Here is a 25,801-nt window from a genome sequence, read left to right on the forward strand (position 1 = left end):
GGGAGCGCTGAAGGCTCTCACCCGGTACAACATTTAAGACAACAGGCCTGAGGGTGCCCAGTTGGGCGCGAACCTCGGCTCAGGGCGTCGTCTGAGAGGAAAAATATTTGAAAGAATTAATCGACCCTAGTGGGTCGATAGCGATAAGCGCTGAATGAAGGAAATCGTCGACCACGCCGGCGGGGTCGGTATCGGGGACCTGAAGTGTTTGGTGTCGCGAGCTGATTGGCTGCCTCTATGGCTAGAGTAAGTACTCGTAGTGAATGCGGGAAAAATACAATAAGTCACGACAAAAAAAAAGTGTACTTAGTGGTTTTTTTAAAACGGAGCCGGAGGCATTATGCGCTCACCTTCATCCAACAATACTTACCAACTATGGAATTTCATTTGCTTCTATCCTGACACACTTCTCTTGCTTCCTCCACATTCATTAATCGTTTCATACACGCATGCCGGTTCAGAGTAGATCGTACTAAACATTTTCGAAGGATATCTCCAATTTGGCCAATGTCCTTCTAGATCTTCCTCTGCCAGCCCTGCCTTCCTTCGCTTTATATACCGCTTTCGTAATCCTATTATCAACTTGTATTGTTGATAAATAACAAATATAACAGCATCACGCCTGTAGCAACGAAGAGGTAGGCAGAGGGTATAGTAATACACACCACTCACTCCTGTAAGTCATCATCATCAATTTAAGAGCCACGCTCTTGTCGGTGCAGCATTTTCCATGCTTCTTTTTTAGGGAAAATAGGGCAGTGGTTTACTCCTCTAAGTAGGACACCAATAATCGTGGCAACAACGTGACGTCTTAAACCTAAATAAAGATTTTATCTATCTATCTGAAGTATGTCAATTATCGACGTCAAACTCAAAAGTCGAATTCAATAGATTAGGGTCCGATCTGGGATTCAAATTTAGACACTGCGATGCAAGTCACGCGTTCTGACCTTCCAGTCAGCCTAATGCAGGTTACGTCACATACCTCCAAAACTCATTTCTCGCTGATAATAAAATTATGAACCAAACATATTCCACTCGGAAACGAATCTCATCCTCTCTTGTTTAGTGACGTAAGATCGAATGTCCTTTTCAAATCCAAACCCCCATTGTTTGGACATCTCGGTCTTGGGAGGTTAATGTTGCTTATTGTCATGCAGCACCATGTGGAGTACTCGAGTCAAGCGGAGTCGTTTCTAAATGGATCTAACGCCAACTTTCTGGAGAACCAATACAAGGATTGGGCGGGGAAAAAAGGTGCCGTTGATTCTGTAAGTGACTAACATTATTTATTAAGTCAAATACAAGACTAATTTTTTTTTTAATATTGATAAAACATGAACAAAATACGCTAAGGAGTATTGCCAAACGCGACATGGGTTTGTCTCAAAATAAAATATTAGTGAAATCAGTTACTTTTTACTAAACGGCAAACATAAATTTACTTACGACGACTAATGGGGATGTAGGCGGCGATCACAATAGGTACATGTTTTAGGTCGTAGACAACAACAAACAACAAAACAACAACAAACAACAACAACACAAACAATACATATCATTATATATATATATGATAATAAAAATGGGGAATGTGATTTTGATGATGCAGTTTCCATGAATAGTACAGCGGATAGGAGATGGATGGTCATGCTTTAGAAAAAGCAAAGCGGAGTTGAACAGAGGTTAGGAGATCTAGGAACATATAATAAAAGCTGACATCTATAGGGTATCTTCGTCCTATGACGTACAGAATCTTCTCTTTGCTGTCCGAAATGTCACAACAAAAAAGCATTGTTAGAAAAACACTGTTCGCTACGTCTTTGCTTTCCTGAACTCCGCTTTAAAGGTTTATTATAGGAAATAGGTTCGGAATCTACTACCTCTATAATATGTTCAACAACACTGACGTATGCTGCGTCGAATGTTTGATTCCATTACTTTCCAGTCCTGGGATGGATTTTATGACAGCTTGTGCGGTCCAGCTCTGTCCATTGATGAAGTACAAGATGAGTTTAGTCCAAATACAAGTGAGTAATTTTCTTAAACAAACAAATAACTTATTCTTGTAACTTGTAAGTAAGTACCTTATATAATTAAATAACAAATGCCTCCGTGGTTCAGTGGTTGAGCGTTGGGCTCACGATTCGGAGGTCTCGGGTTCGATTCCCGGTGGGGACATATCACAAAAATTACTTTGTGGTCTCTGGTTTGGTTAGGACATTACTGGCTAATCACCAGATTGTCCGAAAATAATATGATCCTTGCTTCGAAAGGCACGTTAAGCCGTTGGTCCCGGTTACTACTTACTGATGTAAGTAAGTAGTCGTTACATGAGCCATGTTAGGGCCCTTTGGCGGCTCAAAAGTAAACCCTGAAACCAGGGTTCATGTGGTTGGTATTTCACCTCACAACCCACACAATAGAAGAGAAAGAGTTAAATTGTGTAAAATACGAGTATATTAATACACATACATAAGTAAGTACTTATATTTAAATTATTATTGATGTTTACTGGGCATAGGCCTCCCCTCAACCAGATCAGGTTAGGGGAGGCCTGTGCCCAGCAAGTGGGACGTATATAGGCTGTTTATGTTATATGTCTTGATGTTTATAGAAAAACCGAAGTCGTCGGGTAAAAACAAATCTATCGACAAAGAGGTGATCAAACTCCATCTCGCTGTACAGAATCTTATTCGGAGTTATCAGGTGATTGTAAAGCCATTGACCTAGTAGATAGATACGTAAGTAGATCAATGATAGAATTTAAAAGAGCCACGCACTTGTCGGTGTAGCCTCCTCCATTCTTTGACTACCTTAAACCAGCTCAGTCGTTGGTGGGGAGCGGAGATTTGCCGTTCTATACGTAGGATTATTTCTTATTCAATGGTATAGGTAAGCTCATCACTAATTTAAGAGCCACGCTCTTGTTGGTGTAGCATTTTCCACTCTTGTCTATTAAAGGCCAATTCTTGCACTTCCTTATAAGATACGACGTTCGCCTTCTCTTTAATTTGTTCCATGTAAGCTCTTCTTGGTCTTCCCCTTCCTCTCTTTACTTTTATCTTCCCTTCTATGAAGTTTTTAAACAATCGTCGTGTCTTATTAAGTGTCCAATCGTCTTGCCTCTTCTGTCCTCAATAACTCTCAATATTTGTCTTCTTTCGGACATATTCTTTCCAACACCACATTCATAGGCTTCAAGTCTCTGTATGTATGTATTGTATGTGTGTCTGGATATAGGTACAGCCTATATACACAAATAAGTACTTCTCTTCAAAATGAATTTTCGTTGTGGCCTTTTTAAACCCGCTGGGAGTAAATACAACTCATATACATTGTGTATTGCAATTACAATTTGCCTTAATGTTTACTGTCTATTTATTTGTAGTCTCTTGTGTAAGTTGTTTTTATTACGTAATCAAAATCAAATCAAATCAAATATACTTTATTGCACACAACATACAAAACAATAATAAGAAAAATAAAATAATAAACAATATATTAAATATATATTTTATATATTTTTTAAGGAACTAATTTCAAAAATGTATAATTATGAACTTATATTTATATTTTGTTTTATTACTTTTGTTTTTATTTTTTTGTATATATTGTAATTTGATTGTAAGTTATGTGTTATTCCGTGTTTAGTTTTTTTTTCTGTTACTGTGGTGTCCCTTTATAATAAACGTCTCTTGCTTTCTTTATTTTGTTGCCGTCTTGAAGATTTTAACGTCAAACGGCAGATTCCCAAGTCGTCCTACAACTACATTTAGGTAAAAGTAGCTCATATGGGTCTGTTTATTGTGCTTCTTGCAAAAGGACTTTCAAAACCAAATTGGTTTCACTAGTCCCAGGATAACACTAGCTAAGGGTATTGCCGTCGACGGATACCTCTGGATGCATCGCCATCTAGAATTATTTATACATCTACATCTAGAATTGATATTTTCCACCTTAAATTCCTTAAATTTGCTTCCGCCATCAAAAATAAAACGGTGAAAAAAAAAAAGAATAAAAGAAAAACTGCATTAAAAAAATCTATTTAAATTGAATTAAAATAAGTACGTATTTTTTGTTTCTTTTTTTATTTTGTTTGTTATTAGTAAGTTAGACTAGACTACTGAAGAGTAGGTACCAAAGATATTCTATACTCATGAATATTATTACTAATATGTCTGAATTCGTATTATCTTTTAATCATCCTATATGTGTTTTATTTTTACTTTTTTTTGTATACCCAAGTGCATGCATTAATTCTTGGTGAAAACTTAATTGGCTTCTGTACTACCTTAAGTGTGTTATATTGTTTATGTGTTATTTTAAGCTGTATGCTTTCCTTAAATAAAAAAAATAAAAAATAAAGATACCATTCTAGGCCCGAGGCCATCTCCTGGCGAAGATCGACCCGCTGGAGCTGACGTACGGAGCCAAACAGATAATGAGGCACACCAACCAGTATGCGCCGGGGCAGGAGTACCAGATGGTCTGCAGAGAGCTCGGAACCACATTAAGTATGCATGCAAATATCCAAATTTTCTTTTCAGGAAGTTTTACTACCTGCTTTCATGTGGGCCAACCAACCTCAACCTCAACCTCTGTGGATCAACCTCATCAGCAGTGTTATAGTTAGCCTGACCTGATTGTTGGAAAAAGTAAGATGATCCATGCTTCGTACACGTTAAGCCATAGGTCCCAGCATTACATGCATAAGATCATGCTTATTTCCCGTTGGAGTAGGCAGACCACAGACGTTCGCTGTAAAAAACATCTCCACCAACCAGCAGTGAAGCAGCGTGGTGGAGTATGCTCCATACCCCCTCTGGTTGATCGAGGGGATGTCTGTGTCCAGCAGTGGGACATATATAGCCTGTTTAAGTTGCGTTATGTTATGTATTAAGCCGCCGAAAGCCCCTGACATGGCTTGTGTAACGGCTACATTTACTATAGCAAGTAGACTACTACGGAAGTAAAGGAAAATCGTAAAGTACCTTTTCTGCTTAATTTGATAATATCTCGTACACAGTTAGCTCGACTATTATAGACGGCGATACGACTCACCATTTAGGTTGATCTAACAGAAAGCTCGGTGAGGCGTCGGCACTTAGTTCATCATATGATGGGTACCTCTGACTCAATTGAGTTATATTCATATGTTATCTCGGCGTCAGCATAATGACGATATATATAGATCGAAGAATTTCGCTTAGGCAGGAGGAGGACCCGGTGGTGTAATGGTTAACACGCTCGTCCCGGCTTGACAAGAGCTGTGGGTTCAAGTCCCGTCCGAGTTAGATTTTTTCGATTTAATTTTCTCATTATGTTATCTCGTTGACGACTTGTACTTGGCCGATTTTGATTTATTATTTTAATAATTTAAGGGGATGAACATATGGATATGGTATTCGAGCTTCCGGAGAGAACATTCATCGGTGGAACAGAAAATAGCTTACCGTTAAGGTACTTATTTAAATTTTATTTTTATTATCCCACCAGATACTTTATTCTTTATAATAACGGAAATAACGGGGTCTGTTTCCCCTTCAATAAAATCTTGGAATCTTCAAAGTTCAAAGCTCGGTGAGGTGTGGGTACTTAGTTCATCTTGCAATGAATATACCTGTGAATATCCCAATTAAGATATAGTCGTGAGCTTATGTGTTATGTTGTTGTTGATCAACGTTCAACCTTTTATGACGCATACTTACTATCAGGTGAAAAACCTAAGGTTGCCTGGCAAAAATTGCTGTTTAACAATAAGGCCGCCTATTGTGCTTATTTTATTCGCGTCTGTACATGTCCTGTGTTTGTATTTGTGCAATACAGAATTAATTGATTATTGATTCATTGGTTGAAACTGTGAACAAACGCGGTCCTATTCTAACCGACTTCTAAAAAAGAGGTTCTCAATTCGATCCATGTCGTAACGTAGCAGTAACTGTTAGTACTATTCAGAGGCGGAGGTCAGGAGTCCTAGTATGACTTTGAAAGATAATTCTGTGGGCGCCATCCCACTCGCGGCAGACAGAGTACCGCGAGGCGGAAGGCTAGAGGGAAACCACTACCCCATTTCTCCCTAAAAGTAGCACGCAGAATGCTGCACCGACAAGAGCGCGGCTCTTAAATTCTTACTTACTCTTAAGTTGTGGGCACAACGTGTATACACGATGACGTGTCACGACGTTACCGTGACGACGAATGTGATTATTTATTTATTATATGGCGGAAATGTGTATGATCGTTCTCTAATTTGTATGACGAGGCCATGTGCGTAAGTGCGTTAATTTAAAATTGAGGAATAGAGTGAGCAACATCGTGTATCGTGTGATAAGAGATATATGTGGTGTAAAGGATGGACCCGCTATTATTATACTTGTACAAAATTTTCCTGTACCCAAAAGTTGCCTGGAAGAAGTTGCTGCATGAGCAATAAGGCCGCCTGTTGTGCTTTTCTGTATACGTTGTCCTTATCTCTGTATTTTGTGTCCATTGTGCTCAATAAAGTATTTTATCTATCTATCTATGATATAGTGAATAGTGACTAAGAAGAAGAAAAAGAAGAAGAAAATGTTATGTTGTTGTTGAGAAGGGAATGTTAAGTTGGCTTGGACACGTCGAACGGGTGTAGGATATTACGAAAGCGTTATATAAAGCGAAGGTTGATGGTAGGGCTGGCAGAGGAAGACCTAGAAGGACGTATATTTACCGAATTAAAATGTTGTATGAAACGATTGAGGAATGTGGAGGTAAAGAGAAGTGTGTCAGGATCGAAGCAAATTAAATTTCCATAGTCTTTGCTTACTCCGTTGGGAAATAGGCGAGGGTTTATGTATGTATGTATGGTATTGCAATACACTATCCTCCAACCGATAGCAGAGCGGTTTCAGTGTCCTATTCTGGGACACTGGAATGATATAAATACGAGGGACAGACCCCTTATTTATAATGTAAAATAAACTACATACTTTACTAACACTAGATATATAAGTAATTTTTCTTTGTCAATACTAAAAAAACTATGGAAGATTATGATTCCGAAATAAATAAAAAAAAAAAACATTTATTTTCAGACTACAGTCCATAGATATGTTAGTATGACTAACTTACATGCTATGTTAGTAACAAGTAATGCAGATAATAAGCAGATGGGCAACCTCACCGTGCGCTCGGGCGCAACACGTGCAGCTCGGTGAACCGGCGGCCCAGCAGCGCGGAGTCCAGCCGGTCTCCCACCATCCTAAGGACGCTGTTCGTGCTCCTTCGCACTCTGCGTACTAATGAGCCAACTTTTTTGCGAATTACCGCGTAAAAGTCGTCGACTCCAAATAAATGAAATCCGAAATAAATGATTTGATTATTTATTTAATTATAAATAAAAGAACGCTGACGTCGACTTTTCTGGCAAGGGAAATCGTGGCCCGCCTGCAGCGAGCGTACTGCGGCTCCATCGGCACGGAGTACATGCACCTGTACAGCCTGGACTGCGTCAACTTCCTGCGAGAGAAGTTGGAGAAGCCGGGAGCCATGGACAAGACGATCGAGGAGAAGAAGCTCATCCAGCGCCGGCTCACTAAGGCAGTTTTGTAAGTAACCTTTTATGCCTACTCCGCAACAGCGAAGAGTTATGCCGGACTGGATTTCATCTCGGTGTTCCAGCATTCCGCCTGTGGAATGAGCCAACTGCCAAAGAGAAACTTTGCCCTTAATACCCATTTGGGTGTACTCAGTCATGTATTGCATGTCTCAAACATAATCGGGAATGTTCCCGGTTCTCGGGAATGTTCGCACTTTGGGAGGTAGGTAAGACCAGATCCGAGTACTTACAAGAAAGAACAATTTGAAAAAGAAGTCCAGACAGTGTCCTTACCTTTGAAGAGTTTTTACAACGGGAATATTCCCACTTTGGGAACGGCACGGCACTGGGTGTACTGCTTAAGTACGAGGGAGACAGATAATCCGCGCGCGCACCCGCATTCTCCTTTGCGGCTTACTTAACTAGAGAAACACATTTAATACCAAGCATTTTTATCATTTAGTTTATTATTATTATTAAATGGTGTGCTCACATGCCCGCTATCTTTTCCAACAAGATTACCTTTATAAGCAACATGCGAGCACATGAACGTTGGAGTTGAAGCAGTCGCCGTGGCCGAAATCGGCTGGATCACATCACTTCATTAAACTTTTTTACATAAAGTAAACTTCACATCAGCTTTAAATTAATTTTCTGCCAAATTCAAAATATTATCCTTGTATTTTGCTATTAGTTTTAGCTTTAGTTGTTAGCTTATATTATGTTTTGCATACAGTTTGGAGAAATACTTCGCGACAAAATGGCCAGCGGAGAAGCGCTTCGGGCTGGAGGGCGGCGAGAGCATGATCGTGATGCTAGAAGAGATCGTGGACACCAGCACGCGGCTCGGAGTCAACTCCATCGTCATGGCCATGCAGCATCGAGGTAACGACCTGTCCAGTGGTTCAGCGTTAGGCCCGCGATTCGGATATTCTGGGTCCAAATCCCCGTGGGTGTGGGCGTGGCACTTGTTGGTATAGCATTCCTATCCATGCTACTTTTTAGGGAAAAATAGGGCAGTGGTTTCCCTCTTGCCTTCTGTCCCGCAGTACTCTGTCTGACGCGAGTGGGATGGCGCCCAGAGTAGTCTATCTCAAAGCCGTACTAGGACTCCTGTCCTCCGCCTATGAATAGTACTGACAGTTTCTGCTGCCCTCTGTCAGGTTCTAGGTTACAGTCCCTGTGACTTGCGCCTTCCCTCCTGCATTGCCGTACCGATGGCGCCCATCTTCGCCTCTACAACCGTTGAGGCCTTCACCTATGTCTCTTGGCAAGGATTGGAATCCGTTATTCCCGTAGGGATGTAATCACAAAAAACAGCCTTGAATATCCGGATCCGGATTCCTGAGAGAAAAACATATATTCAAACATTCAAACAAGGCATGTACGTACATAACAATAAACAAACAAGAGAAATGATGATGATGAGTGATGATGATGGTCTCACAATATTTTTTTCAGGCCGTTTGAATATGCTGGTAAACGTTTGTCGCAAGCAGCTTGTCGATATCTTTGCTCAATTCAAACCTATGGAACCAAAAGATCCAGTAAGTCATTACATTACATCATTTCAAATCGTAGCTAGTTACGTCTCTTAATCAGCGCTTATCGCTATCGTCCCGCTAGGGTCCGAACTGGGCACCCTCAGACCTGTTGTCTTAAACGTTTTACGGGGTGAGAGCCTTCAGCGCTCCCCATTTGTCCAGCCAAGTAGTTAATGTCATCTGCGGAAAATCTGCAATAAGCTAGTTACGGTTCCCGATCACACCAAAAATGGTATGGTCCCGAAAAGTATGCATCTCCAACCACTGTGGAATACAAGCTGAATTCAGTGGATTTGGACCGGGATTCGAACCTGTGACACCATCAGAATGTAAGTCACACGTTCACCGAACAGGGCTATCACAGATTTACTACAAAATAAACAACAATCCTTCTCAAGAAATCTCTTTGTTTAGATACCTCTAGGTAAGTTTTAAACTTAGGTGTCGATGTTGTAAAAAAAACAGGGTTCAGGCGACATCAAGTACCACCTGGGCACGTTCATCCACCGCTTCATCCGGCGCACCAACAAGTACATCAAGGTGTCGATGAGCTGCAACCCCTCGCACTTGGAGGTGGTGTCGCCGGTGGTGATTGGCAAAACCAGGGCCGAGCAGTACTGGAGGGGTGACAACAATGGTGACAAGGTTAGTGAGGATCCAACACCGATTAGTGTAGTTCTTCTCGCTTTTGTTCAGTCACGTAGTGAATGCCATCAGCATCCTCCTGCCCATCCTGCCCTTATCCCACTCTTACATTAAATGCGGTCAGCACAACATTAAAAAGAATTTGACGGCCTCCGTGATCCAATGGTTGAGCGTTAGGCTCACGATCTGGAGGCCTCGGGTTCGAATCCCGGTGGGGACATATCACAAAAATCACTATATGATCTCTAGTTTGGTCAGGACATTACAGGCTAATCACCTGATTCTCCGAAAGTAAGATGATCCGTGCTTCGGAAAGCACGTTAAGCCGTTGGTCCCGGTTTCTCCTTACTGATGTAAGTAAGTAGTCGTTATTTGAGTCATGTCAGGGGCCTTTGGCGGCTCATTAGTAACCTTGACACCAGGGTTGATGAGGTTGGTAGTCCACCACACAACCCACACGAGAGAAGAAGCACAACATGTATTCTTCTGCCAATTATCACTGTCAGTCATAATCTCAGTACTGTCACGAGGGATCTTCAAATATAAACAGGCAATTCATCTCGTATACAGAATCAAGGTTGAAAGAGGAATAAGTACGTATAAAATGAGAGAAACTCACATTGAGGTAGGCACTATGTTAATAAGACATTTATTTAAAAAAATACTTTTAGGCTGCGTTTCCATTGCCGCGGAGCTGTGCGGAAATGTGCAGGAATCGACCAATCACCGTGAGGGAGAGAGTGACAGAGCGTCTTCGTTTTTCGCTCTCTCGAACGCTGTGATTGGTCAAATCTGCACATCTCCGCTCTTCTCCGCGTCAGTAGAAACCCGGCTTTAGAATTCCGCACCTGCCAGCCAGGATGATGTGCATAGAAGATGTCACATCATCACAGTACTTACACCTTTTACATTCATATTCTCCTTCACACAATCCATCCAAATTTTCTTCCACCGCTCGCCAATGGCTTCCTCCCTCGAATCAACTGGAAGGGATACATATAATATAACATGTAGCCTACTCAGGTTGGGTTATAACAATAAATGATAATGATTGGTCATGATTTCGTCACCAGATAATGGCCATAGTGATGCACGGCGACGCGGCGTTCTGTGGACAAGGCGTGGTGTACGAGTCGATACACCTCGGCAACCTGCCAGCGTACACGTCTCACGGCGCCATTCACATCGTGTGCAACAACCAGATCGGATACACCACCGACCCGAGATACTCCCGGAGTTCGCCTTATTGCTCAGGTCTTATTAGTCGTCTTGTTATTTTGCCTTGGCGAACAGCAAAGGACTGGAATTGTCTGCCATCGTCTGTTTTTCCAACTCGTTATAATCTAGGAGACTTCAAGGCTAGAGTGAATAGGCAATCGCTAGGTAAGCTTAATCCACGCTAGGCTACATCGTCACTTACCATCAGTGAGATTGTGGGCAAACGCGAGCCTTAATTATAAAAAAAATATATATTAAGAACGTCCAGGGCCTACTACGCCGCCCCAGGGGACGACATAATTATGAAGGACTCCCCGAGTGGAGACAAAACGTCTACGGTCCTGTGCCGAGGTTTTTCTTGCAGCCACTTTTTCTCGGCTGTACTGGTTTTAAGATTCTGCACTACTTTTTAAGCAGATGAGACGTTCATTATGTAAAAAATTACCATTCAAGGTGTAACTAAGTATGTTACCAACTTAATAAAAAAAATTTTGAACTTGGTTTATTAATTTCCTCAAAGGTCGGTCTCGGATAGTCCATTGTAACCTTACCAGATCAATTGTGACTTTCACTCTAGTTCAAAGAATCCTCCTCGACGCCAATCTACTTCAGTTGCTGTTCAGGTTTGCACATAATTTACTGACTGGCAGATTTCAAAGTCACCATAAAAGGGTCGCGCTTCAGGTTCTACGTCCAATTTTGAACTAAATGAGAGATAAGTAATCTAGAAATACGAAGCTCAAGCCCATTCTCATTTATCAAGAAGTGGTAAAACAGGGTCTAAACCACAAATTTTTAACAGTTAAGTAGTGCGTAACCTACTGCGTAACCTGAAAAATTCTTATTCTTTATCCAAAGATGTGGCCAAATGTGTCGACGCTCCAGTACTCCATGTGAACGGCGATGACCCGGAGGCAGTATCGACCGTGGCCCGGATCGCGATAGAGTTCCGCTGCAAGTTCAAGAAAGATATCGTCTTGGACTTGGTCTGCTACCGGCGCTACGGACACAGCGAGGAAGACGAACCCATGTTTACGCAGCCGGTCATGTACAAACTCATCAGGAAACGAGACACAGGTTAGTAGTACTCAAGGAATGTATAGGGCACATGACTCCTTTCAATCAACCAGAGGAGATACAGAGCATACCTCGGTGCTCCAGTGCGGGTTGGTGGACATTGGGTGACTTCCGAAGCACGGCAATACCTTTTTCGGACAATCAGGATGATTCAGCCTAATATCCTAGCCAAATAAAACAGCACAAACAGCCTCGCAAAGTGATGTTCGACAGCCCCATCCGGTATCGAACCCGGTATCGAATCGAACCTCTAGATCATGAGCCCAACGCTCTAACGCCAAACCATGGAAGCTGTTACAAAATGGTAATCGAATTTTAATTCCCAAGTATTTTACAGTGGACAAAATGTATGCGGACAAACTGAGAGCCGAGGGGTCTGTGACAGACGCTGAGATCAAGGGCTGGGAGAAGGAGTACATGGACACGATGGCCGCACATTTCGAGCTGGCCAAGAAGGTGACCAAGCTGAGCATCCTCGACTGGATCGACACGCCATGGACCGGCTTTTTCCAGGCCACTGACCCTAAAAAGGTACTCCACATTTAAGTTCTAGAAAATTCTCAGCAGCAGCAGAAACTTAAGAGCTATATCTTGTCTGTGTACAATTAACCATGCTAGATGTTAGGAAAAACAAACCTGGACAACTGAGCACCCTCAGGCCTGTTGTCTCCATTCCATCGATGCGGGGCGGAAAGTCCTCTGTTAGAAGTGTGAACAAGTCATTTTTTATTTATTTTTTGCTTAAGATTTTAGGGACGGGTATAACCAAGACGACGCTGATGCACATTGCCACGCACTACTGCACTCCCCCGGAGCCCTGGGCCTTCGAACTACACGACGGCTTGAAGAAGATTCTTGCTAATCGGGAAAAAATGGTTCGTAGTCGTTCATGTACAGGGTGCGACACCGTAGCGAAAAATAAATTAGGATGTCTACTTGATTTGTACTTACTTACTAAAAACGTTGATAGGTGAATATTTAGGTACTTACCTAATTAAGATTTTGCATTTTTGCTCCGCCGCAATGAAAATTGACCACGCGAATAGTCGCTAGACAACCTCATCCCCCTAGCGTATCCCATTTTTCAGGTCCGCTTACCTAACCTGAAGATTTGACAGGTTCGATTTTTTACAAAAGCGACTGCCTGTGTAACCTTCCCACCCGCGAAGAGAAAACCATCCCAATACAGGTTAGGTCACGTACCTCTTAAAATGCAGTTCTCGGGAATGTGGGTTCCTCACGATGTTTTCCTTCACCGCTGAGCACGTGATAATCATTTATGATCCGATCATGAATTCGAAAACAAATTCGACAATCATTGGTTTTGGCCTGTGCTGGATTCGAACCTGCGATCTCTAAATGAGAAGCAAGCGTTCCACTAACTGGGCTAGCACGGCATAATAGTCGCTAGGCAACGCGGTTTCTAAATACTTTATGAATAAATAAGTAATACTTATTTACATTTTGATTGATTGTAGGTAAAAGAGGGGATAGCAGATTGGGCGATGGGTGAAACCCTGGCGCTCGGGTCTCTGCTACGAGACAGGGTCCACATCCGACTGACCGGTGAGGATGTCGAGCGAGGCACCAATGCCCACAGGTATTATAAAATAAGCTATTGACTCTTACACAAAGCTTTTATTTATCACTTTCTAATATTTTCAAGCGTCACATTGATATTCCAGGGAAACTGAAGAACATTGTTTAATAAACCATAAAACATACTTAATACAGAAAATATTAATAAAAAAATAAATAAAAATTAATTAAATAATAAAAATAATAAAAATCAAAATAATAATTAATAATAATTATTATTATTTATTTAATTATTAATTTAATTCCTTACACCTGTCCTCTATACGGCGAAACACCTACACCTATATACGTACAGGATGTTAGTGACATCGTAACGAATACTGAGGGGGATTATTCAGACCATGATTCTGAGTTGATATCAAGTGGAATTTCTTGTCGGAAAATCCATGAAATTTTTTGTGATTTTTTTAATTATTTTGCGACGGAAAACTCCACTTGATGGGTGAATTGCAAAAGCGAAAAAAAAAGTTGTCTTGGCTGAGAACGGTAGTGCAAAGTTCTGCTAAATGATTTTGAATATTTTTTCTGGGTAAAGTAAGTAATCCTCTACCTTGGCAAAAAAAAACATTCAGTTTCAGCAACTGTAACACGCTGAAAAAATTTTTTAAAGTGTCATTTTATCATTTCGGTAGCTTGTCCGTAACCCATTATCGCTTATAAAATGTCTTGCTCTACAATTATTTTCTATTATTGGGATTGAAAATGATAGAATTTCGTTAAATTATTAAATAATCTAACAACAAAAACTATTTCTGTCTGTTTACCTTCCTTCTCATACATTTGACAGGCAGTTAAATTTTGTCCGAAAAAAGTTATCATTTCAGAGGACAGTAAGTTTTGGTAGAATAACTCCGTCAACATTGCGTCTATGACACCTCCTTACCTGCCAACACCTCGCATTGGTTCGGCTCGACCGCTAGACGTGAACATACCCGTCACAGCGTGTAATGGTTTCCCGCCAAAAATAGAAATTTATCATTTCGGTGATAGGGGGACAAAAAAAAATCAGTAAAAAATCATTTCGGTAGCCATTATAACTCGTGTTAGATTAGTTCACTTTATTTAATATTGAAGTGTTAAATCGGCTGCAAGTACTGTGTTGTTTGAGAAGTGTCGATTTTTCGATAGTTATTTAAATTCACAGTTTATACAAAAATAACCTGTTTTTTATCATCTCGGTGTTATCATTCCGGTGGATTCGGTGGACTGAAATGCCAATAACAGTCCATGGGAATGATAAGTAACACTGAAATGATAAAACCGTTAAGTTTTAGAGATCCGTGTGTTAAATTTTAGTTTCGAATTAGGTATTGTTTTAAGGGCCTTTTTAACAATTCTGTGGAGCTATTTTATTTTTCCTCGAGATGATCTCATGATTTTCCAAAACCATTTTGGGTGATTGGAAAACGTCATATAACCTTCTATCAAACTCCTCTTTCTGCTTTTCTCGGTAACCTTGAATACCCAGACTTATCCATTCTTTAGATCCTGATGGACACTGGCCTGGATAAAATAGTTTACACCAGTGTCTACCGATCGCACAGCGGTAACTCTGAGATAAACAGGTTATTCACCTACCTCAGTAGGACAGTGGAGTTGGCATGGCGGAGGTATCTCTCAGCGCAACTTGTTCTTCTCCGGGACTCCAACGCCCACCAGCAAGAGTGGTTGTTCCCATTCCAGAAGACCAACCATGCTGGCAAAGAGGCGCAAGCTTTTGCCATGTGTGGCAAAATCTCTCACATCTGGTGAATTGCGTTACAAAGATACCTGACGTTGCTAATATCAACCTCTATCAGTGACTTCCCCCTTGGGAACATCCGACCATTATCTGGTGAGGTGTCTGTCTATTCCCCACCTGATTCTAGCCCCAGAGGATCGAGGCAAATATGGTGACACACGCTAGCAGATTGGGATGAGATGCGGCACTTCTTCGCAAACCTATCCTTGGCGTGAGGTTTGCTTTTCTTCAGAAGACTCGACGAGCTGCGGAGATGCCATATTAGTTGTCAGGCAATGGAATATTCTATCCCATTTTCTGACATATCATCTGACGATAAGGCTCGCTCATGGTACATCGCGGAGTATGCTAGTGCAGAAGCTCTAATATGCCTCCTAACATGCGGGCTCTGAAAAATTCCCTGAATACCGCTGCAAAGTCTTGCAAGAAGACAATGCGCAGGGCACGTTTCGACAATATTGGCCAAATTGATGCCAAACTGACTGAGCTGGTAGTAGAACCTTTTAGCCGCTAGTCAAATCGGTTGAAGCAAACTTCTGCCGTATAAAAATGCTTCGCACTCTAGACGTGAATAAGGTCAGTAGTCCTGATGATATCCCAGCAATAGTACTGCGGAACTGTGTACCTGAATAGTCTCCTACTGACACGCCTTTACCTGCTCTCTCTGGGTTCAGGACAATTCCCGAAACCATGGAACCTTGCCAATGTGCAGTGTATGCCCAAAAAAGGCACTCGTACCAACCCTGCTAACTACCGCCGCTAATCCTGAACAACCGCCTCCTGGCGTACCTTGAAGCCAACAATTTACTCAGAGATAGGTCAACTGATGTTCTTCTTGTGTATGCTACACGCTTATGGAGTGAGGCAATCTAGAATCAAGGCGAGGATCTTGTTATGTCCCTTGATACATTCAGGATCCCTTCTAGCCTATGTAATTGGATAGATAGGGATAGATTGATTCGGGTAGTAGTTGATGGGTGCTTGTCTGATCTACATGCTATTAATGCCGGACTCCCTCAGGGATTTGTTCTCTCCGCCACGTTTTTTCTATCAATGATCTGCTGATTATGCCCGGTATCTTTAGGCATGCAGACGATAGCACAGTGACGGAGAGATACATGTTCAATGCACGCGTAAGCACCAGAGATGATGATAGTGCCCTCAGAGAGGATCTTGTGAATCGTGTGAAACTGCCCCTTAAGTCCGTCTCAGACTGGGGTGACAACAAGTAGGTTGGACTCAACGCTTCCATGACCCAGGCGTGTCTATTCACCGCAAAACGGAGTCCTTTCCTCCTGACTGGGACTTTCCGGAGTGAATTACCAACCATCTCGAGCTCTTGGGTATGGATATAACTTCCAACTCGTTATAATCTAGGAGACTTCAAGACTAGGGTGAATAGGCATTTGCTAGGTAAATGTGATCCACCCTAGACCACATCGTCATTTACCATCAGGTGAGATTGTGGTCCTACGTGAACCTATATTATTTAAAAAAAATTTAGGTAAGTAATAAAGAAGCAATGACAATAGCCACAAAAAAGACATATTGACAATAAGCATCATCCCCCTAGCATTTTACCGATTTTTCACAGGGTCCTCTTACCTAACTTGAAGATTTGACAGGTCCAGTATTTTACAGAAGCGACTGCCTGTCTCACCTTCCAACCCACGAAGAGGAAACCAGCCCAATACACATTAGGTCACATACCTCCGAAAATGGAATTTTCGGGAATATGGGTTTCCTCACGATGTTTTTCTTCACCGCTGAGCATGTGACAATCATTTCTGATCTAAATATGAATTACCTTACCACCCACCCATTAGCTACCACGGCTCCACATATTGACAACAACTTAATGCATTTTTTATTGCTCGATGAAAGAAACGAACAACAATCTATTACTATTAGTAAATAGTATTAAACTATTTTTTATTTAGCAAGTATTGAACTATTTATCTAAGAATGTATAAATCGATCTCCAACAACCCGCAGTGGAACAGCGTGATGGAGTATGCTCCATAACCTCCCCCCCCCCCCCCCCCCGGTTAATTGAGAGAAGGCCTGTGCCCAGCAGTGGGACGTATATAGGCTATTTATGTATAAATCGAACTTCACTTTGTACGGAACCCTAGCTAAGCAGCACAATTTTTCTTGACTGTATCATTTCCGTGGGTTAATTTCATTTCAGTGGACTCACTATCATTTCAGTGTACATTTATATCATTTCGGTGTATATTTGTATCATTTCAGTGGGTACTTATCATTTCAGTGGACTCATAAAAATTCAATTTTAAATATCTCAGTAAGTTTCGATCGTATTTGATGCCCACTCACGCACATAATTCAAAATAGGTTAAAGTTTTATTTGTCGTCAAATATGTGAAGAAAAGTATTAAAATAAAAAATCTCACCGAAATGATAAAAAAATGAGACTTGTTGAAATTCACCCTGATATCAACTCCGAATCATGGTCTGAATCCTCAAAATTTTCGTTCCGATGTGCTAACACCCCATGTATTTTATGTTTGTTTCACTTTTTTTATCAAGCTGGGCAATTTTCAGGTCTATAGGGACAGCGCAAGTGGTTACGATTCTTCCTTTCCTTCATCTACTTCATTTATATTTTTTTTCTCTTATTTCCAATCGCAATTAATGTGTATCGAACACATAAGATGGATTACCTCTGCCTACCCCCTCACAGGTACACAGGAGTATTGCTATGTTATATCATAATATGTATTTTTTTATAAGTAATATATAATATAAACACACACACACAAACGCGCGCACGCGCGCGCGCGTAGTTTATTAATACCACCCTAAGAGCAAGTAGTCGTTACATTAGCCATGTCAGGGGCCTTTGGCGGCTCAACAGTAACCATGACACCAGGGTTGATGAGGTTGCTACTCCACCTCACAACCCACACGATAGAAGAAGACCCTAAGAATACCGATTTTAAGCTGAGTTCGTGGAAGACCTTGAGGTCGCCTCAACTGGGGACGGGATCGAGAAAGAGTCGAGTCAACATTTTACCATGATGTAACTTTGTGGTATGTTCCAGACACCACGTGCTCCACCACCAGAGCGTGGACGGCGCTATACACCGCGTGCTGGATACTCTATACCCAGACCAGGAACAGTACCACCTGCACAACAGCTCGCTGTCTGAGTTCGGTGAGCCTCCTCTTTATTTTAATAATAGGCTCGCGTCGAACACAATCTCACCTGATGTTAAGTGACGATGTGGTCTAGGGTGGATCACGCTTACCTAGCAAAAGCCTATTCACTCTAGCCTAGAAGACTCCTCGATTATAATGAGTCGGAAAAACAGACGACGGCAGACAGTTCCTGACCTTTGCAGTTCGCATCAAAAAAGAAGAGGCAAAACGCTTAGTGCGGATTGGTGGTACATCCACAACATAAGGATGAAATGCCTTCCGACGCCTTGTTGTGCGTAGATGGAATGGAGTGGGTGGAATTAACTCGTGAAGTTCCTGCGCACACTCACCGAAATGTGTTCTATAAAAGCCTGACAGACAAGCTATTTCGTCTGTGTTCTAAACTTTTCCTTTGATTTGGTAGTTCTTTTTTTGACGTGACATATTGTAGATTTGCCGCAGATGGCATTAACTACTTGGCCGGAATTAACTGCTTGGCTGGAGCTTCACTGGAAGCGCGTTGATGTCGTTTGTATAGAGGACGTGATGGCATCCACGCGATCGAACTACTTGTTTTTTGACGTGCCCTATACAAGAAAGGTAGATTTGCCGCGCCGATTTCCCTCAATCAGCGCTTATCGCTATCGACCCACTAGGGTCCCACTAGGGTCGATTAATTCTTTCAAATATTTTTCCTCTCAGACGACGCCCTGAGCCGAGGTTCGCGCCCAACTGGGCACCCTCACCCCTGTTGTCTTAAACGTTCTATCGGGTGAGAGCCTTCAGCGCTCCCCATTTGTCCGGTAGTAGTTAATGCCATCTGCGACAAATCTACAATAAGTCACGTCAAAAAAAAGCCGCGCCGAACTATCGCTCAATGGCACAACTGTGCGTCTATTGTATGCATATTTTTACTTAAGTACATTTAATGTATTTGAATGCAGTAGTACCTATCACGTTGGTTTAACAGAAAGCTCGGACGGGATCGGGTAGGTACGTAATTCTTGCGATGTATATACCTTGGACTACCCCAATTGGGATATAGTGTGAACTAATGTCGTGTTATGTTAATAATATTAGGGATGGAACCGAAAAGTACCGGCGTCTGAAGGACTATACGATCCCGAGGACCCGATAACTCTAGCTATAGAGGCGGCCAATCAGCTCGCGACAACAAACACTTCAAAACCCCGATACTGATCCCGCCGGCGTGGTCGACGATTTCCCTCATTCTAGTAGGTTGATAAATTCCACCCTCAGGCCTGTTGTCTTTAATTTTGTACAAGGTGAGAGTCCTCAGCGCTCCACATTTGTCCGGCCAAGTAGTTAATGCCATTTGCGGCGAATCTACAATAAGTGACGTCAAAAAAAAGTTGATTAATGATATTAAAATGTATTGTACTATCAAGCGATCCTGGGCTTCGAGACTGGCTATTCGTACTCCAGCCCGTACTGCCTGGCCATCTGGGAGGCGCAGTTCGGTGACTTCGCCGACACCGCGCAGCCCATGTTCGATACGTTCATCTCCAACGGCGAGAGCAAGTGGGTCTGCCAGTCGGGGCTCGTCGTGCAACTGCCGCATGGACTCGATGGCGCCGTTAGTACATACATACTTACATAAATGTAGGAAAATGAGAATACTATGGAAGGATAATACATAGATATGTATACCCTAATTTTGGGATAAGTATAGAAATAACACGGGATATTTTAAATATCATTAAGTACTCCTTATATTTTAACAAAATCCTCTAACTCGACCGACATCGCACCATCGACTCGCCTTTCTTACTTTTTAAAATACTTTTCTTACTTTTATACCATAAACAATCAAATTCCCATTTATTATCCTTCCATAGTATTCTCATTTTCCTACATTTATGTAAGTATGTACTTATTTTGATATTTTTAATGTAAGTAAGTATCTACTTTGATATTTTTAATGTAAGTAGATACTTACTTACATTAAAAATATCAAAATAAGTACTAGCTTTTAAAACACATAATAACGGGTTCTTACCGCGTTTAAATCAGGGATATGAGACTCCTGATCTTTCGCGTTAAGAACCCGTTATTATGTGTTTTAATTTTGATAAATAACCGCGTAAACCTATAACGGAACGGAAAAGCAGCAGGAGTAGATGGTATCTATATTGAGCTCATAAAATACGTCGTATGCCCACCAATACTTGACGAGTTGTTCGAAATTACACAACTTATGTATAAAGAAGGGAAGGTGCCAAAAGACTTTAAAGTGAGCAAAACGGTAACATTACCTAAAAAACAGAACACCCTCAAATGTGAGGAGCACAGAACACTGAGTCTTATTTCTCAGGCCGCCAAGATACTTTTGAAGATAATACAGAATAGACTAAGACCTAAAGCAGAAGAAGTGGTAGGAGACGACCAATATGGGTTCAGACAACAAAAAGGTACAAGAGAGGGTATACTAGCGTTGCGGATGATAATTGATAGAAGAATGGATTTAGGGTTAGACACACATATAGCATTCATAGATTTAGAGAAAGCGTTCGACAAGGTGGACTGGAAATTGATGATGAAGGCACTTATGGACATTGGAGTGGATTACAGAGACCGGAAAATAATAATGGAATTATATAGAGAACAAGAAGCAGTGATTGAGATTGGAGAAGAAAAGGGAATAGCAAGAATACGACAAGGAGTTAGACAGGGTTGTCCCCTTTCACCGTTGATATTCAACATATTCATAGAGTGCGCCATTAAAGAAATCAAGGAAAGTTCGGAAGGGGGGGTTAAAATCAATGGGGAAAACATCAAATTTGTAAGATTTGCAGATGACATTGCTGCATTCGCAGAAAATGAAATAGCATTAGAAAATCTGATAACAACCATGGACATTGTAATCAAAAAATTTCAGTTAAAGATAAACGCGAGCAAAACTAAAATAATGACAACATCCAAACATCCAGCAAACTATAGACCTGTTAAACTGAATGACAACATATTAGAAAGAGTTGATAGTTTCAAATATCTTGGAAGTATAATAAATAGTGACTCTAGATGCACACAAGACATAATAGCCAAACAAGCATTTAACAGGAAAAAAATACATTTTGAAAACCAAAAACATATCATTAAAAATAAGGAAACGGTTTATTAAATCATATATTTGGAGCATTGCACTCTATGGAAGTGAAACGTGGACTATGACACAGAGAGACAGAGAGAGATTGGAAGCGTTTGAGATGTGGTGTTGGCGAAGGATGGAGGGTATAAGCTGGACTGAAATGGTGTCAAATGAAAAAGTGCTGGAAAGAGTTGAAGAAAAGAGAACCATATTGAAGACTATAGAGAACCGGAGAGGAAATATGATTGGCCACCTGATACGACACGATTCATTTATAACAAACATTATAGAAGGAAAAATTGAAGGGAAGAGAGGAAGGGGTAGACCTAGGATAACATTTATGAAACAAATAAAAGAGAAGGTGCAGGTCGTGTCGTATCGGGAGGTGAAGGTTTTGGCGGGAAGAAGAGAGGAATGGCGGTTACTCCACCGACAAGAGCGCAGCTCTTAAATAGAGAGAGAGAAACCTATAACAATGTATATACTAGCTTTTGCCCGCGGCTTCGCTCGCTTTCAGTTAGGATTCCCCTTTCCTTGTGTACCAATTTTTAGCTTCATACTTTGAAAACTGCGAAAAGTCCCATATAAAATTTCACCCCCTCTTTAAAGGGGTTGGGGGTAGATTTCCAAAAAAAATATTCAGTCCAGGATTTTTTTTTGTTAGTCATAAATATTTTTAGCTATCTTACGTTGAAAATTGCGGAATACTCCATAAAATTTAAAAAAATTAAACACGATAAGAAGAACAAGAATTAAAAAATCAGAAGGTTGACGGGAAAGTGCTGTGTATGTTTCAGGGTCCAGAGCACTCCTCAGGGCGAATAGAGCGGTACCTGATCGCATGCGATTGTGATGAGGACGCCATACCCAACTTAGACGACAAGGAGATGGTTTGTGAGTGTCTTTATTTTCAAATCAAATCAAATATACTTTATTGCACAGAACTAAATTTCAACAATCAGACATAACACATGAATACAGTACAATTTGGGCGGCCTTATTGCTCTAGAGCAATTTCTTCCAGGCAACCACCAGAAGGAAACAAAACTTTACAATTATATGATGCGGGTGGGTCGGTGGACGGGTGGTTTTCACGTTTAGATCAGTGGGGCTATCGTGCGCAATGTGATAAAATTTTGTCACGGTCATTTTATCGATTATGACGATAATATAATTGTCTTTTTGTCGATTGGCGCTAATATGTGAACCCAAATAAGTCATGTCGTTCTGTCAAAATGCGAACAAAATCACGAGGTACGCATGTTACGCATGCGTGTACGCATGTACGCAAGTTTTCATGTCGAGCTCCTCGGTGCTTCGGAAGGCACGTTAAGCCGTTGGTCCCGGCTGCATTAGCAGTCGTTAATAACCACCAATCCGCACTGGGCTCGCGTGGTGGTTTAAGGCCCGATCTCCCTATCCATCCATAGGGAAGACCCGTGCCCCAGCAGTGGGGACGTTAATGGGCTGGTGATGATGATGATGACGCATGTTAGGAGAAAAACAAACTTATCGATTTCGACAAAATGTATTGCATCGATGGATAATTTTATCACGTTGCGCATTAATATGCGCCCTGCTGATTATAGATTGACAACACGTGGTTTCCAGAATTTGTTTGTGGCAATAGGCTCGCCCCCAATTACATGGGACTTAAACATAGGAGGAGTAGATGTACCTATACGGTCACGAGCATTAATATGTATACACTTTAGTACCATGTCACATTAACTTTTTTGGCATATTGAACTGTAAGTCTCACTAAATGTCAAATATGGTAGTGCGACAGAGTCCTAAAGTGGGTACATTATATTGCTCATGACTGTACACTTTACGCCTGTGCTTACCCCTTTGAGGAAATAGGCGTGATGCCATGTTATGTTATTACTTTTAATTAGTCATACTAGTCTAACTAGTCTTATGAAAAGCAAGCTTTGGTTTCCACCGAAGCGAAGAGGAAAACAGGCTATCAGACATGCGTAGAAACCGACCAATCAACCAATCAGAAGAATACGCTCTATCGGTAGTAAGTCCCCATCGGGATTTGAATCCGGGACCTCGGGATCGCGAGCCCAACGCTCAACCACTGGACCGAAAACGCCGTTACCCTTAATTCACCTTATATCACGCACAAAACACTTCGTAACTAACAAGTGAGCTTAAGTTGTCCAAAATAAACACATAATACACATACGGAGTGTAAGTGACATCGTAACGAATACTGAAGGGGGTGATTCTGCTCATTATTCTGAGTTGATATCAAGTGGAATTTTCCATCGCAAAAGTATAGAATTGAAAAATAAAAAAAAAATACATCAATTTTGCGACGGAAAATTCTACTTGATATTAACTCAGAATCATGGTCTGAATCACCCCCCTCAGGATTCGTTACGATGTCACTAACACCAATATCTTATCTGCACTAACAGTGAAGCAGCTCCGAGCGTGTAACTGGATAATAGCGCACCCTACGTCTGCGGCCAACTACTTCCACCTACTCCGAAGACAGCTCGCTCTACCCTTCAGGAAGCCGCTCATCATCTTCACGCCCAAGTTAGGCCTCAGGCATCCGCTGTACCGCTCCAAATTCGAGGAGTTCCTAATCGGCACCGAGTTCCAAAGGTATCGAAGTCAACCTAACAAGTTAAACTTAAATTCATATTCAAAAATATCTTAATTAGGTAACATAGTTACACATCGTCAATTTTTACGTAACAAACGTCCCATTCGCCTAAAACTACTGCATCTTCTCACAACCTGTATAGCCGAGGAAAAGAAGCTGCAAGTAAAACCTCGGTACAGGGCCCTAGACGTTCCTCCTAGACTAAGGGTGGTATTAATAAACTAATCTCAGCTGAGACTGCCCTCAAGATCATGCTCAACTCCCTGATTTTATATAAGTAAGTACTTACTGTCACATTGACATGATCTTGAGGGCAGTCTCGAAACTGAGATTAGTTTATTAATACTACTTAAGTACCCTAATTTAAACTACTTGCAACTAAGACTGAATAGGCACCTTCTGTTCTGCCCAGCAGTGGGACGTATATGGGCCGTTTATGTTTATGTGTTATGTTATTCTTATTTATTGTTTCGTAGAAGACTTTTTTATAATCTAAGATCTATCTAACCTGTGATTGGAACTGCACCAGCAAATTATTATCCCGTTGCAGAGCTATCCCAGAATCAGGACCGGCGTCGCAAAATCCGAAAGACGTGAAGAAGCTCATATTTTGTTCCGGAAAAGTGTATATCATGATTACGGATATTCGAAAGGAGAAGAAGTTAGAAGATAAAATCGCCGTTTGTCGTATTGAGCAGTTGTATCCTTTCCCTTACGATATTGTGTTGAGGGAAGCATGTAAATACGACAAGGCTAAAGTGTGTTTCTGTCAAGAGGAGCACAAAAACCAAGGACCCTGGTTGTGGGTGAAAGTCAGGATAGAAAATCTGTTGGGGAAGAAAGTCGAGTAAGTCCCTAGCTTACAGAAACCGAAATTACTTTGTAATACTTAGTTTGGTTAGGACGTTACAGCCTGATCACTGTGACCCCGGTCCTCGCCGGCGTGGTCGACGATTTCCCTCATTCAATGCTTACCATTGATCGATGTCGTTAACTTCAAAACGTTTTTTCGATTCTGCTCGCGACAACAAACACTTCAGGATCCCGATACCGACCCCGCCTGCGTGGTCGACGATTTCCCTCAATCAGCGCTTATCGCTATCGACCCACTAGGGTTGATTTTTCCTCTCAGACGACGCCCTGAGCCGACGTTCACGCCTAACTGGGCAGTTGCATTTTACGGGTGAGAGCCTTCAGCGCTCCCTATTTGTCCGGCAAAGTAGTTAATGCAATCTGCGGCAAATCTACAGTAAGTCACGTCAAAAAAAAAAGATCGATGTCGTCGATCGACCATCGATCGAGGTCTGGGAACACCTTAACGTTGCGTAGACCCTAAAAGATCCCCGTATGTCCTCAGATGTATCTCGCGGGCGCCGAGCCCAGCATCTGCCACGGGAATCAAGTGGATGTACGCGAAAGAGGTCAAGGAACTCAAAGAGGGAATTTTAAAGTTATGATTTACGACTTGAAGCTTCTAATACGGATTTGGTACCAGTTGGAGAATGGG

At 41.5% G+C, this 25,801-nt stretch overlaps 1 protein-coding gene across 1 annotated transcript; it reads left to right on the forward strand.

Moving 5' to 3' along the window:
• The first annotated feature begins 1,154 nt into the window (after positions 1-1,154).
• Positions 1,155-25,801, forward strand: LOC126367625 (2-oxoglutarate dehydrogenase complex component E1-like). The gene is made up of 20 exons (XM_050011240.1): positions 1,155-1,271; positions 1,949-2,030; positions 2,618-2,709; positions 4,382-4,517; positions 5,385-5,463; positions 7,410-7,586; positions 8,313-8,461; positions 9,038-9,123; positions 9,586-9,765; positions 10,839-11,019; positions 11,842-12,060; positions 12,398-12,591; positions 12,807-12,935; positions 13,539-13,660; positions 18,466-18,578; positions 19,972-20,159; positions 22,469-22,565; positions 24,101-24,293; positions 24,845-25,141; positions 25,652-25,801. The coding sequence occupies exons 1-20, from the start codon at positions 1,155-1,157 to the stop codon at positions 25,749-25,751; spliced, it is 2,931 nt and encodes a 976-aa protein (XP_049867197.1). The 3' UTR covers positions 25,752-25,801.

Source organism: Pectinophora gossypiella, chromosome 6 (genome assembly GCF_024362695.1).
Source record: "Pectinophora gossypiella chromosome 6, ilPecGoss1.1, whole genome shotgun sequence".
NCBI classification, from domain to species: Eukaryota; Metazoa; Arthropoda; class Insecta; order Lepidoptera; family Gelechiidae; genus Pectinophora; species Pectinophora gossypiella.

Excerpts from the sequence above, each read along its gene's own strand:
- LOC126367625 (XM_050011240.1), top strand. The coding sequence starts at position 1,155 with ATGCAGCACCATGTGGAGTACTCGAGTCAAGCGGAGTCGTTTCTAAAT. Across the intron at positions 9,124-9,585 it reads CTATGGAACCAAAAGATCCA|GGTTCAGGCGACATCAAGTA; the intron begins GTAAGTCATTAC and ends TAAAAAAAACAG. Across the intron at positions 11,020-11,841 it reads GAGTTCGCCTTATTGCTCAG|ATGTGGCCAAATGTGTCGAC; the intron begins GTCTTATTAGTC and ends CTTTATCCAAAG.